This window comes from Artemia sp. Qi Xiang Cuo, chromosome 12 (genome assembly GCF_049724085.1).
Source record: "Artemia sp. Qi Xiang Cuo chromosome 12, ASM4972408v1, whole genome shotgun sequence".
Classification (NCBI taxonomy): Eukaryota; Metazoa; Arthropoda; class Branchiopoda; order Anostraca; family Artemiidae; genus Artemia; species Artemia sp. Qi Xiang Cuo.
The window spans coordinates 31264480-31278689 of record NC_142805.1 but is presented as its reverse complement, the minus strand read 5'-3'; the positions used below and the strand labels follow the sequence as shown (position 1 = coordinate 31278689).

General features: G+C 37.0%; 1 protein-coding gene across 4 annotated transcripts in view; it reads right to left on the bottom strand.

Moving 5' to 3' along the window:
• The window catches only part of LOC148946010 (uncharacterized), a 65867-nt gene continuing 51657 nt past the window's right edge, over window positions 1–14210 (bottom strand). For all 4 annotated transcript variants that reach the window (XM_089097945.1, XM_089097943.1, XM_089097944.1 and 1 more), the window contains exons 4-5: window positions 12215–12312; window positions 1–2019 (exon numbers count right to left, since the gene is read on the bottom strand). In XM_089097945.1, the coding sequence (XP_088954071.1) occupies window positions 1073–2019; window positions 12215–12312 (1045 nt within the window). In that variant the 3' untranslated portion in view covers window positions 1–1072. The remainder of the gene's footprint in view (window positions 2020–12214; window positions 12313–14210) is intronic.

The following is a 14210-nucleotide window of genomic DNA, read 5'->3' as shown; positions in this document are numbered from 1 at the left end:
TAGAAATTATCATTTAATTCAAGAACTCAATTATCACACGGTTCAATAACATTAACAAAAGACAATATTTTTCATGTTTTAAATAGAAGAAAAGCTGAAAATTTCAAAGACTAAACTCTGATCACACGGCTTCCAGCCTCGTGTCGGTAGAATTTGGAGTTTTTTTTTCAGAAGCTGAAAGTGACAAATGGCCACAGAAATCAAGGCCCATCTCTCTCATAGGTTTACACAGGTCAACCCTTGTATGAGACTTTTCCAAGAAGGAGAGCCCTTTTGACAAATATTTGGGAGGGATGCTTTCCGATATTCCCCTGTTAGAAGGGACGTTTCGAATGGGGGGAGGGAGGAGACCCCCCCCCCAAATTGTTTGCGCATTCGGTGAAAAATTTGCAAAATCGACAGAAATTTAGCAAAATTCTAGATTTCTGCAGAAAATTCGGCATAAATCAGGTTGGGATTCGGTAAAATTTATGAAGATCGCCCCCCCCCCCCAATAAAATGAGTTTCGGGACGCCCCTGCCTCTTAGTCACATTCAAGTGTAACTGCTCTGAAACGCACCCTAAGCGACAAAACAATAAGTTGATCCTGATTTTTCGACAGAAATTTCAGTTTCTACAAAGTAGGACATTTTGGTCTTGTTTTTAAAATAGTCAAATGGTAGGCATAAAGCATAAATCATGGTAAACGATAATCTCTTTTTGTTAAGAACAAAACGATGAAATCAGCTAGATTATAATCACATACTTAGGTCGTTCCCATCTTCACATTTTATTTGTGGTTTGAACAATCACGCAAAAGACGCGAGTTTAAATTGGTGCTATTAGAAATAGGGCTAAAATTGAAGACTCTTAGACCTGGACTCTCAATTTCTGCTGTGTCAAGTAAAATTTTTATTGTAAGTCTACTGAATTATTCAATATTTCAAAACTCCTAATATTTCACTTAGTTTTAAAGCAATTTACAATTAATAATTGGTAGATAGGACAGGGGATGGGCTAAGCTACAGCCTGTAGGACTATCCCTTATTACAACGAATGTTAACCAATCATTCAAAAACAAAAGAGAAACCTACTACTCTTTTCCAATTAATTTCAAAATTTTTTCTTCCAAAGCAGGGATATTCCTGTATTGCTCTGTACTGCTTAAATATTCTAAATAAGCATCAATTTCACCAGATGTCTTATTTAACAATGCTAGGAAGTTTTTCACAGAGTGTAAACCCAACACAGCCCACGTCTTTACTCCCTCACGCAAAGGTCCATTTAATAAAATTTTCCGAAACACAGGAACTATGGATTCAATTTTTTTGGCCCAAAAAAGTGTCAAGTTTTCTACTTTACTTGGATCATCACAATGTAAACTTAAATTCACCGAACTTAGCACATTAGGTGAAGTAAAATGTATACTTTGTGCCAAGGATGATCTATAGTTCGAATAATTATCTTCAATACTATAATAAAGCTGTTGAATGGCTTCATCATAACATCTACATTCTCCATAATTTTCGTCAATAATGAACTGTATTGCTTGTATATATTCAGCAAGAAGAACTTTATACACAGAATTTTTCTTTTTGACTTTTAAAACTCGAAAATACTGACAATCTGCCTCGTGTTCTGTACAAACTGAACTCAAAAGTAAGATGAATGGTAAGCGAATATCAAATTTAAAACTGAAATTAACACAGTCATTTGAAATAAGATTAACGAGCTTTGGGTATTTCTTTAAATTGTTCATATTCTTAATAAAATAACCCTGTAAAATCACATATAAACTGTAGAACATTTCACTACTTTCGACATTTTGCAACACTATTTCATAAACAGTACACAAGTCTTCCACTGTTTCTCCGGATGCTTTTAAAATATTGAAATTATCTAATTGTTCCTGCAATGTTTTGAAATCTTCTGATTTCATAGTTTTGGTCTTCAGTCGAATTTTTACCATTTTCATAAGATGGCACAGGTTAATATTCAGGCTCGCGGTATCAACTTCCATGGGCGACAAACCTGTTAAAGCTAGAAAGAAATACATCAAATTAATTTACTGCTATTACAAAAAAGCCTGCATGCCCCAAGAAAGGCAGGAAAACCATAGGGATTCAGACGGCAAAGTTACTCAAATATTGCATCATACCACTGAGAAGCCACTTTTTACAAGATGTGTGTATTATATTATCTTGTAAAAAGATACGTGAGTTACATAATCTTGTATATGGAGACGCAGTTTGGTTAAAAATTGTATTTTATTTTAATGTTATCCTTTGTTTCTTTTATTCTTTACTAGGTTGCAGCTGATGCCGCCACAAGGATGTAGAGGTCGAGAGTAAATAATTTATATGACGTCATGCGAAACTGGATTTATTACGACAACAGAGAAAAACTTGGTCACAGGGAATATGACGTCATGCAATTAAAACAGCTATATATCCTAGCAACGCACGAAACGTCAACAATTAGAAACAGAGGTCGTGACAAAGTACAATGAAAAAAATAAATTCTAGCGATTTCCAAAATTATACCGAGCAGAGCAAGCATAAGTTGCAAGGAAGAGAACTTGCCGATTCCAAAAGCTTGAGTCCTACAGAGACAGCCGCAATTAATCAATCTACTGAAGTTACAGCACCGATTACAGCTGAGCACCATGAAAGATTCGTCAAAAAGCGAGACAGAGAATCAATTGATGCTACTTTAGATATCAAATTAGAGCTGCCAATAGGCGAGGATAGTTTTTACGAAACAACAGTGCCGAAGAAACGTGGTAGAAAACCTACCGCTACTAAAAGTAAAAGTACATCAGAAAGAGTCACAATCGGTCAATCCACTAGAGTCTCATCACCAATTTATGCTAAGCGCCAGGAAAGAGTCGCCAAAATGCGAGCGAGAGAATTGATTGATACTAATTCAGATGATGAACTGGAATCGCTGCCGAAGAAACGTGGTAGAAAACCTACCGCTACTAAAAGTACAAGTACATCAGAAAGAGTCACAATCGGTCAATCCACTAGAGTCTCATCACCAATTTATGCTAAGCACCAGGAAATAGTTACCAAAAAGCGAGCGAGAGAATTGATTGATACTAATTCAGATGATGAACTGGAATCGCTGAGTGAAAAGGATGGCTTCAGTGGATTAAAGTGGCCAGAGAAGCAAAGACCCCAGAAAAGACTCAAGAAGGAAAAGACTCAAAGAGGAAGGAAGAAAGGAAGAAATGACTCAGACAGTAAACAGAAAGACAACGATGCAGTCTATGCATTGACTCAAATTAAATGGTTATCTGTCCCATGCTTACCATCTAGTCTTATGACTAGATCTACAGATATAACGATTGCATTTCGTAGGGAAAATTATTCAAAAAGTCCCCTTTTTCCTGATCTAATTCCAAATCAACAAGAATGGACTAATTCAGAGCCAATAGATTGCTATAGACAAAAACCAATCCCAGTACGTATTGCTCGAAATGATGAGAAAATTAGGATCCAATCTTTTACCAGTAGCGGTTATATATTGAACTGTGTTGAGCCTATCCGAAAACTTGCTTGGATTCCAGATGATAAGTACTTAATTGTTCTTACTAAAAGCTTTATACAGCTATGGGATATGACAAATAATACTTTTAAGTACGCATTGCACGTAGCTTCCGATTTAGTCAACGACATTGCGTTGTGCCCCTCCGGCGGCAATATGGAGTCTGATATGCCCCGCATAGGGATTTTAGCTTGTGCATCAGGTTCCAAAGTGAACTTATTAGCGCTTCCTTCCCCAAAGTCAGTGATTGAAAACCAAATATTCAAATTTTTCCCTAACAAGACCCTAACTGTACCAGATGTAAATTCAGAATGCTCATCTTTGTGCTGGTTCAAGGGGAAAGGACACAACAAAATTGCTGCAGGATTTTCTAATGGCTTAGTTGCTCTCTGGAAATTGTCTTCGAACGGTACGCTAATCCCAGGCTACAAGATAAATATCTTACCGATATTGTCGTTTTATGCACATACAAGTTTAGTAGCTTCAGTGGAATTCTGCAGTGAATTTGATGGAAAGTATTTGGCAACATGCAGCTTCGACAAGACTACGAGTATTTTTGATTTGGATGAAGTACGTTTAAATAATACACCTTTGGCACAATTTGGTAAAACAGAAAACAGATATCTGGAATGGCCAATTCAATGGCCAAGTATAATTGCAAGTGGTGATTGTTCCACGAGGTACAAACCTGATTTGAACGTTTTTGAACGAGGTACAAACGTCCTTGACATTGGAGTTGGATTTGACCTACAGAATCTATGTTCACAAAGTTCTGGCGTTTTCGCCGCTGCTTATAATCCTTGGTATGATGTAATAGCACATGGCACGGAGGCCGGTGAAGTCATATGCACAGTCAATACAAACCCAGCTAAACACGCCAAATTTTGCAAAGCGTCAAATGTACGTTTAACCCTAATCACTGTTGAGGGGGATAATGGTTGCCTTACAATTGATGACAATCCTGTTGGACCAGGCTTCGAACAAAAGGACTGTAGACACTTTCCTTTTAATGTAACGGGGCAAGGATCACAATCAATTAGCGGGATGGCATGGTCGGATAGTAACCAACGAAAGACTATTTTGGCAACTGGAATTCAAGGAGGAATTGTTCACATCAACGATGCAAAGAATGTTTTGGAAAAAATAAGGAAGGTTCAATGGCGGGATGTCAAAAAGTTAAAAGCGAAAAAGCAAAAGCAGAAAAAGCGAAAAGTTAAGCAGTCGGCAACTATCGATAACGCGCAAGGAAATGCATCAGTACCTTTGTCTTAATGTGAAAAAAAAACACTAGCTGCCCAGTGGCAGTTTAGAGAACTATTTTGCCGCTTGTTGTGTTTTTACTTTACCTTGTTTATTATTACGTCCATTTAGTACGGAAATTAATGTTAGACAGCAGATAATTCTATTTTTAACTTCATTTTTTTTCAAATAGTGTTCAATAAAAAATAAGCTAAACAAATCAAGCTAGAAATGTGAAAATGTGTGAAAATAATCTCAGAACCGTGGGTATGGATATAGGTTATAAGAACCTAAAGGATACATTCTCAAAAAAGGAAAAAGTGGATTCGACATCATAATAACAAGCATACAAGGGCCAAGGTCCCAAAATGGTAACAGTAGTGACTAAAGCGAAGAAAGAAAGGCGATGTTAGGATACAATTGCAAGGGTCGAAGGCTCAGGCCCGTCATTGGAAAAAAAAACATGAGGTGGGAGGCAAAAACATACCCCCCCCCCCCCCTGAAATATATATATATATATATATATATATATATATATATATATATATATATATATATATATATATATATATATATATATATATATATATATATATATATATATATATATATATATATATAGCGCGACGAATCGAAGAAATGGCTGGAAGATGAATTAATCCGAAGAGTAGTTGGTAGTAAATATTAAACTCTACAACTAGAAGAGTCTACCGACGTACAAGGCATTTCTCAACTGCTTGTTTTTGTGCGTTATATATGGCAGAACGACGTGCATGAAGATATCTGGTTATGCAAGCCAATAAGTTGTGGAACTGCTGAGGTAATTTTCAATACAATGATTCCCATATAAAAGAAAAGGCTTTAGCGTGAAAGAACCCTGTCGGTATATGCACTGACGGTGCGCGGCCCATGTACGGGAAAAATAGCAGTGTGGTTACAAGAGTTCTTCAACAAAGTCTTAGTGATTTGAGTGTGTCCATGGATTGATTTTTTTCTGGTCAATTTTCTGCTGTTATGGTCGATAAGGTAAATTTAAATTAAGGTGTGAAAGCATGATAATTATATGGTAGATTTTAAGGTTATAACAACGGAAATAGGTAAGAATGTCATTGGTCAATAAGCTGTTTCCGCTTGCCTAATTGACTGTTGCGTTTTCCAAAGATATTTCATTTTCCTATTTTTCTTGTGTTTTGCATATATTCATGTTTGTTTGCTCTAGTTTTCTATTACAGGTTCATTCGGGTGTGCTCATTTCTTGCGGCTCTTCGCTTCACTTCAGGACGCCACCGTACTGCTCTACAAGATTTAGGTAAGTTTTGAGTTCCTTCTCTTTGTCCCCGGGGTACAATACTTTGCCGATAGCCCAAAATGGGTTAGAACAGTTAGAAGAATCTTTTTTTAATCTGGAAGAAATTTTTGATCGTGTAATAAATAATGAAACAGATTATTCTTTGTTTGGTAAAGGTAATTTTCCTCGAAGTAAATATAATCAAATAATTAATATGGCCCAAAAATGCTCGAGTCTCAACTCAATGTAATTCAACTTAACTGTCAAGGATTATGTTCGTCACTGACAGATCTAATGACCATGTGCCGGCAAATTCAGCCTGATGTTATTATACTATGCGAAACGTTCCTGACCAGTAAAACCGATAGCCTATTTTATATCCCTAGATACATTTCGAATTGTATGCACAGAAAAGATACAAGACATGGAGGATTGGCAATCTATACAAAGAGCGAAGATCCAGTTTATGTAAAAAGCCAACTGACTAGGAACATAGAGGGTGTTTTTGAATCTCTTTTTATCGAAATGTCTCTCCCTTCGCAAAGAAAGGTTATCATTGGAGAAATTTACCGATCCTCATCAGGTTCTGTTTCTTCTTTTATGGTTGTATTATCGGCAACACTCCGACAGCTAGAAAAACAGAATCACGATGTGATCATTATGGGCGATTAAAATATCAACCTGAGTCATCCTCTTACTAATAACGCCGAAGACCTTCTAACACTCATGTCTGGATCTACCATCTATCCGTCAATCACTATTCCAGCAAGAGTTAATCAACATGGCCAATCTTTAACAGACAATATTTTCTCGGATTTATCTCCACTCTCAGCTTCAGTCATCGTCAGTGATATGTCGGATCATTTCCCCCTCTGCACCGTTTTCCAGACATCAAAGGCCTTTATCTCCACTCTCAGCTTCAGTCATCGTCAATGATATGTCGAATCATTTCCCCCTCTGCACCGTTTCTCCAGACATCAAAGGCAGCAAGGTCATTTTCCAAAATTAGAGACAATGTGTCTATTTTTAACCTAGGTGAAGGAAATCTAATGAAGGTTTCGAAAAATTCCAAGATTTTTATTTTATATATTTTATATTTACAACTCTATACAAGGCACATTGTTTTAAAGAAAAACCAATTAAGTGTGGAAGAAAAAATGCACCCATAAACCCGTGGATTACTGAAAGTTTACTGAGATGCACCAAAATTGAAAATCCAAGGGGCCAATACCGTAACGTGCCGAGTATAGCTAGCCTGGAAAATTATGAATCTTACAAGAAGCGCCAACAGTCAATTTTAAGAAAAGCCAAAAGAGACTACTTTAATAAAAACTAGTTAAAAGTGGTAAGGATGGAATGAAAGTGTGGAAGACCATCAATATAGTGCTGCGACCCAACGACCAGAAACCTCAACTACCAACAGAAATTACCGTTGATGGGAAAACCCTGACTGAACTACCGAAGTTGCAAAAACACTTTGTACTTTTTTCAGCAGCATTAGAGAGAAAACAGCGAAGACTGCAACAATCCCAGCCAAATCCTACAAGAATTTCCTGGGCCCAGCGTATGTCAAGTCAATGGCAGTCCTTCCTGTAACTTCCATGGAGGTCTCAATTATAATTAAAACTTTGAAAGGTAAATCTGCATCTGGTTTCGACCGAATTCACACGAAAGTGTTGAAAGCAGTGTTTCTAACCATGTTGAAACCGTTAAAACACTTGATAAACCTCTCTTTACATACGGGGGTATTTCCATCCCTCCTGAAGAAAGCACGAATTGTCCCGTTCCAAAAAAGGGGCCCTCAAGATAACCCGTCCAACTTCCGACCCATCCCAATTCTCTTAGTATTTTCCAAAGTCTTTGAAAAGCGTATGAAGAATCAACTTTACTCTTTTCTCGAAGTGAAGGTAAATTACGTGAGGTGATCATGCTTCCGGGGGAAGGGGGGAACCCAATACTTAAGGTAACAATAAGTAATTGTGGAGGAAACATGTGGTTGTCTTGGGAGTGAAGTGAGAGCCGTTCTACATGACTGATGAATATTTATATTTATGGGTCTCAACGTCCAATGTGTGACAGAGCAGTGCCTTTTATGTTATTTTATTTCATTTTCTTTTAAAAATAAACCACGATTAACTTGAGCCCGTGTGCTTTGTGGATACACTGTAGCCTTCATAGAGAAGCACCAGTTTCCAGAGCATTACTCGATGATTTCGAAACAGTAATTGTTACAACTGTGAAAATTGTAAATTATATTAAAACAAAACCCTTACAAGCCCGCCTATTTCAAAAACTGTGTGAAGAAATATGTAGCAATGATACATCTCTTCTTCTGCATACAGAAGTTCGCTGGTTATCCAGGGGAAAAGAACTGATACAATTCGCAGCATTGCGCAATGAAGTTACAATTTACTTGGAAGGAAAAACTGGATATATTAAACGTTTACTGGGCGACGAATTCATTCTCAAGCTCACTTATTTGGCGGATATGTTTTCCAAATTAAACAAACTCAATCTTTATTCGCAAGGTTCAAACGGAAAAGATATTTTTTGCAGTTCACGATAAAATTCGAGCGTTCATGAAAAAGCTTATTATGTGGAAAAGTTGCATCGATAATGGCAAAAATAATTGTTTTGAACACTTGAAACTTTTATTATTGAAAGCCAAGTGCAGCCCAAGATGACCATAGTGTTCTGTAATTTTCAGTTGTTTATCATAGGCAGCGCAATAGCGCTGCCTAAGTAAAGAGTGATGTGGGTACAATGTATTATTATTATTTCTTTGGGGGCTTTATTTAGACCAGGGTACTTCGTATGGAAGGACTTGTCATAGAAACTTCGAAAAGGGCTCATTACATTGGAAAGTGATTGAAGGGCCACCAACTCCCCCCACGCCCATTATTTCCCCAAACATATCCAATCGAAATTTTGATATAGCAATTTTGTTCAGCGTCGTTGAAAGGTCCGGGAACTATGTCTTTGGGGATGACAGCCCCCCCCCCCACGGCCCTCAGGGCAAGGGATGTAAGTTATACCCAGGGGGCACATGAGGTCTTTACAGAAAGGGAGGTCAGATAAACTTAGGTGGGGGCTCATTGGATTGGTAATCAGAAGTTCTAGTGCCCTTTTTAATAGTCAAAGTGATGGGCGGGTGGCTACCCACACACACGTCGCATTTTCCCAAATGCACCTGATAAAAATTTTGAGTTAGCCATTTGTTCCAAAAACAGTCCAAAGATCACATAACAAGGCTTTTGGGGTTGACACCCCCCTCCCCCAGAGTCTGGAACAAGGGTTGTTAGTTATGCCTTGGGGACATATAAAATTTTTACGAAAGGAGTGGTCATGTGAACATTTGAGGAGACTCATTTGATATTTCAAAGAGTTCAAAGTTCAAAGAGCATATAACAATGTCTTCAGGGTGGACACAGCCCCCCAGAGTCCAGGGAAAGGGTTGTAAGTTATGACCCGGATATAAGGTTTTTATGGAGCGGGTGGTCATATAAACTTCGGATCGTATAACTTATTTGATTCGAAGTCGGAAGTTCTAGTGCCCCTTTTAAGAGTCAAAAGTGAATGCAAGGCAACCATTCCCCCCTCTCCCCCCAAACCTATCCTTCCCCAAAACACATCCGATCAAAATTTTAAGAGAGCTGTTTTCGTAGTTGAAAGACCCAGCAATTATGTCTTTAGGGATATCAACCTCCCCAAAATCTTCAGGGCAATTCGTTCATTGTTTACATATAGTATGTGTTATTTAGAAAGGTACGTATTTTGAACTTTATTTTCCAAAAATACGAAGGTCATTCAGGTGAGCCTTTCAGAGAATTTTGAGTGGAGTGTTGAACTAGATAAAACACGTTATGTGCATACGAAATGTCAAAAGGGCGTAACTCACGAATTACTCAGTATATAAATTTAGAACTTTCAGGAAATGATAAGGGAGATGACCAAAAAGGCAATATTTGCATTCTACGACTAGTACTACTGCTACCACTACTACTTCCACACTACTATATTTAAAATATTGAAGGAAAATTTGAACCAAATCAAAAGACCCTATGTGCACGTATATTGACAAAAGAGTGTTTCTCAAGAATTGACTTGGGTATTAAGTTGGAATTGCCAGAGTATGCTTAAAGGGGATGATCATCTGACCAAAAGGGAATATGTGCACGCTATTACTAATACTACAACCAGTGCTACATTTACTACCACTTTTCCTTCAGTTACTACTTCTATTGCAACTACTTGTAAGACTAAGAGCATTGAGATGAAAATTTCAAGAAGCGTATGAACATACAGGTTATCAAAAGGACATATCAGCAATGCATAGCAACGGCCAATTGTATTAAATTGAAACTTCCAGGACTTGATGAGAGGGAAGTTCAAATAACGAAAAGGAAATACGTTAATACTACTGCTATTACTATTAATACTACTAGTAGCAATACCAATTCTATTACTGTGACTACTATTACAACTATGCCGATTGATATGAAGATGAAATTTTCAAGGAATTTCGAGGGGGGATGGTGAACTGAATCACAACACGCAATCTGTACGCAGGTTGTCTAAAGGGCGTAAAAGCAATATCTTAGGAACAGTTCAGTGTCTGAAGTTGAAACTACATGGCTTGTTGTGGGGGATGTTTACCTAGTCAAAAGAAAATATTTGCATCCTAATGCTACTACTTCTACTCATACTACTGCTACTGCTAATATTATTACTACTTCTTCTACTACTGCCACTTAAGCAAAGGCTACTACTATTAATTCTTCTGCTACTACTACTGCTGCTATTAAAACTAAGGGGATTAAAGCGAAAAATTTGGAATATATTGAAACTCTATGGAACTAAATCGAAAAACAATATGCCCACACAGGTTGTCAAGAAGACGTATCAGAAATGCTTCAGGAACGGTTGATGGTATTAAGTTGAAACTTTCAGCGTGTGTTGAAGGGGATGTTGAAGAAAACAAAGGTACTGCCACTGATGCTACTACAACTATTGCTACTACGCAAGTTAAGAGTAATAAGGCGAAGCTTTTAAAGAATATTTAGGCGGATGTTTATCTAAATAAAAACAAACTATAAGCATGTGAATTTTCAAAAATGTAACAAAGCAACATCTCAAGAACGGCTTATAGTAATAATTTAGACCTTTAAGGGTAAGTTTTGGCGATTTTTGAACTAGCCAGAAGTCACTATGTGTATACTATTAATACTATCACTACAGTTACTGTAACTCATGACACTAAGGATATTAAGGAGAAGCTTTTAAGGAGAGTTTAGGGGGAGTTTGAATTAAACGAAAAAACTATATGCATGGAGGTTTTCAAAGGGCATATAAGCAACATCATAGGCAGCACCACTCTATAATAGGTATAATAGACATATCATTGAAAGTTTTAAGGGAGCTAATTCGATTCAAAATTAAAAGTTCTAGAGTCCCTTTTTAAGAGTAAAAAGAGATTGGAGGGCAAACAGCCCTTCTCCCGAGCCCATTCATTTTCCAAACACAACCAGTCAAAATTTTGAGACAGCCCTTTATTTCAGCATAGTAGAACGGTCCAACAACTATGTTTCTAGGGATATTGGGCATGTCAAGTAAATGTGTTTAGAACCAAACGAATTTAGAGAAAATAGAGTAGGGCAGTCGAAAGAGCTAGCATAGTTTAAAGACGTGGGCATAAATCTTAGTTTGCAAAAATGTTACATAACAACTTCCCAATTAAATCTTTCAGAAAAGTCAGGATAAAATATTAGAAATGAAGAGCAACTAATGTACCTATCTACTACTTATTCCTACTCACACACCTATAAAAAAAATACCTTAGTATTCCACTCCTGAATAAAGGTGCCCAAAGAAATTATTCATCGGCGAGGAGGTGGGCAAGCCTGCATATGAATTTCCCAGTAGTTGTAAGTTTTGAAAACAAAGTGCCATAAAACGTATACCCTAAATATCGTAGCTCTCCAAATTTTAAAACATTTTGCTCTAACAGCCTTCTCCTGTTGGAGACCTTGCCCCTAAATCCATAGCACTGTTACGTAGAATACGGGAAATCCTTTCTCTATATGATTAATTAGTTTTCTATATTAAGTTGAAACTTCAAGAAAAAGGAGCGAATTAGAAATAGAAGAAGTAGTAAATTACCGGTTGTTTTTCTTCTCGGTTTTGGTAAAGGGCCGTCAGTTTGGACACTAGCAGACAAAAAACTTGGCTTTAGTCGTTTCGACGTATCAAAAGCCTGCCTACAAAAAACAAAACCAATACATTAACAGTAGCAAAATACCAATATTAGATGCTGCCTATAACAAATATATAGAGCATAATTAAAACTTTTATCATGACGAAGCAAAACTCATTTTTGGCGACGTTAATACTTGTATTTCTTTGGAAATATAACAATGAATATGAATAACTAAACACAAAATATACTTAAACATTTTCCTAACAAGATGATTGGTGCATTATAATTAAAATGGTCAATTGAAGTTTAACCGTTTTAATTTTGAATTGTTATTGGACTATATTTCTGCTCATCTTAAGTTTAATATGGATTTTTACTTTTCTTTGAAAAACTTTTTTCGGGAAATTTTCTTGGTCTTTCTTCCAGTCTTTCTTTGATAGAGATAAGCACTTGGCAACAAAGCCAAGCTCATTTTGGAGAATTGTAGACCAGCAGAGGATTCTAAAAGAGTTAGTCATTGTTCATTCCCTTGATAATTTTGTGTTAACCCATTACAAAACAAAGTGGGATGTGCCACTTTATGTTTTGTGACGTCCAATTTATTGCTATGTTCTTTTTTAAATCCATGCAAAAAAAGCTCTTCAGAGAAACCAGCATAATTAATAAAGCTCTCAGGCTAAGTACACATAATAAAATTCTCAGCTCCCTATTTCAACCGGTATATCATATTCCCCTCCCCTGATGACCAGACGTTTTACTTATCACTTCTCTGCTACAACACAGTGGCGCCAATTCACAAAAATTTAGCGGGGGCTCTAATTCAACAGGCACATAACTTTCCCATCACCTGATGACCAGACATTTTGTTAATCTCTCGCTGCTACAACACAGTGGAACCTATTCGCAAAAAAAAGAGGAAATATATTTTTCAAAATCTAAGCGGCAGGGGAGGGGGGGGGGGGAATTCATCGCTTTTTTCCAATTTTCCAATAAATATACCCCAATCAAAAAAGGTATTTGCCGAAATCTATGGGGGATGCATCCTCCGCCACCCCCAATTGATATTACTGCTGCAAATCTTTATTTGAGATACTTGAAAAGCCCCTCTTCTTCTCTATAGTCACTCAGCTGCTGAAAATCTTTTTTTTTCTTTTTAGAAATCTTTCATCTTTTTCAAGCTATGCTCAAAAACCATGTGGAGTTTCTTCAAATTGGGAGAAAGCAGATGAAGCTGTGCCTTTCATACTACTCAAGCAAAGACAATCGTTATTTTGGGCAGACATTGAAGGACTTGAATTCGTCTTTTCATAACTGCTGATAGATAGGCTGTTCCACTATAATATCAATACTTCCGTGCATGTTTACTTACTGAAGAAGGCAAAGAAAGGACTTTTAGATGAAGAATCGGTCCTGGTAAGAGGTTACGAAGTAGCGATCGATTTCCATCAAGATATACACATAAAATAATCATAACTCGTGCAGGAAATAATATGGATTATCACAATATTTGTTGTAAAAATGACAGTCTGAACTATACTTCTGATCTTATGTGTCATGCGAGTTCTAGCGAAGCTCCAAAAGAGGCGGGCAGAAGCCATTACCTATGTCCACAGCTTACTAACAAACAAAAGCGGATATTGGAATTTCATGCATGTATGAACTTAGTACTCATGGAACACGTTTTAGACCGGCATCAACACATTCTTTGCTGGGCGCCAATTGAAAGCCAGTAATTGTCTCTCTTAGATTTAGAAAAAAACCTTCTTGGTATTTTCATTGGAAAAACTCCCCCTCCTCCCTATACTTAAAAAAATACCTTTTTGTATCCTCATTAAAAAATATAGAACGTGTGGGTATTTGTGTCGTCACTCATATAAAAAAAAGTTTTCCCAAAATTGATTAAGGCGCAAATCAAATTTTCCCAAAGTCTTGACCTATATAGTTCGTTTTTATTCACAC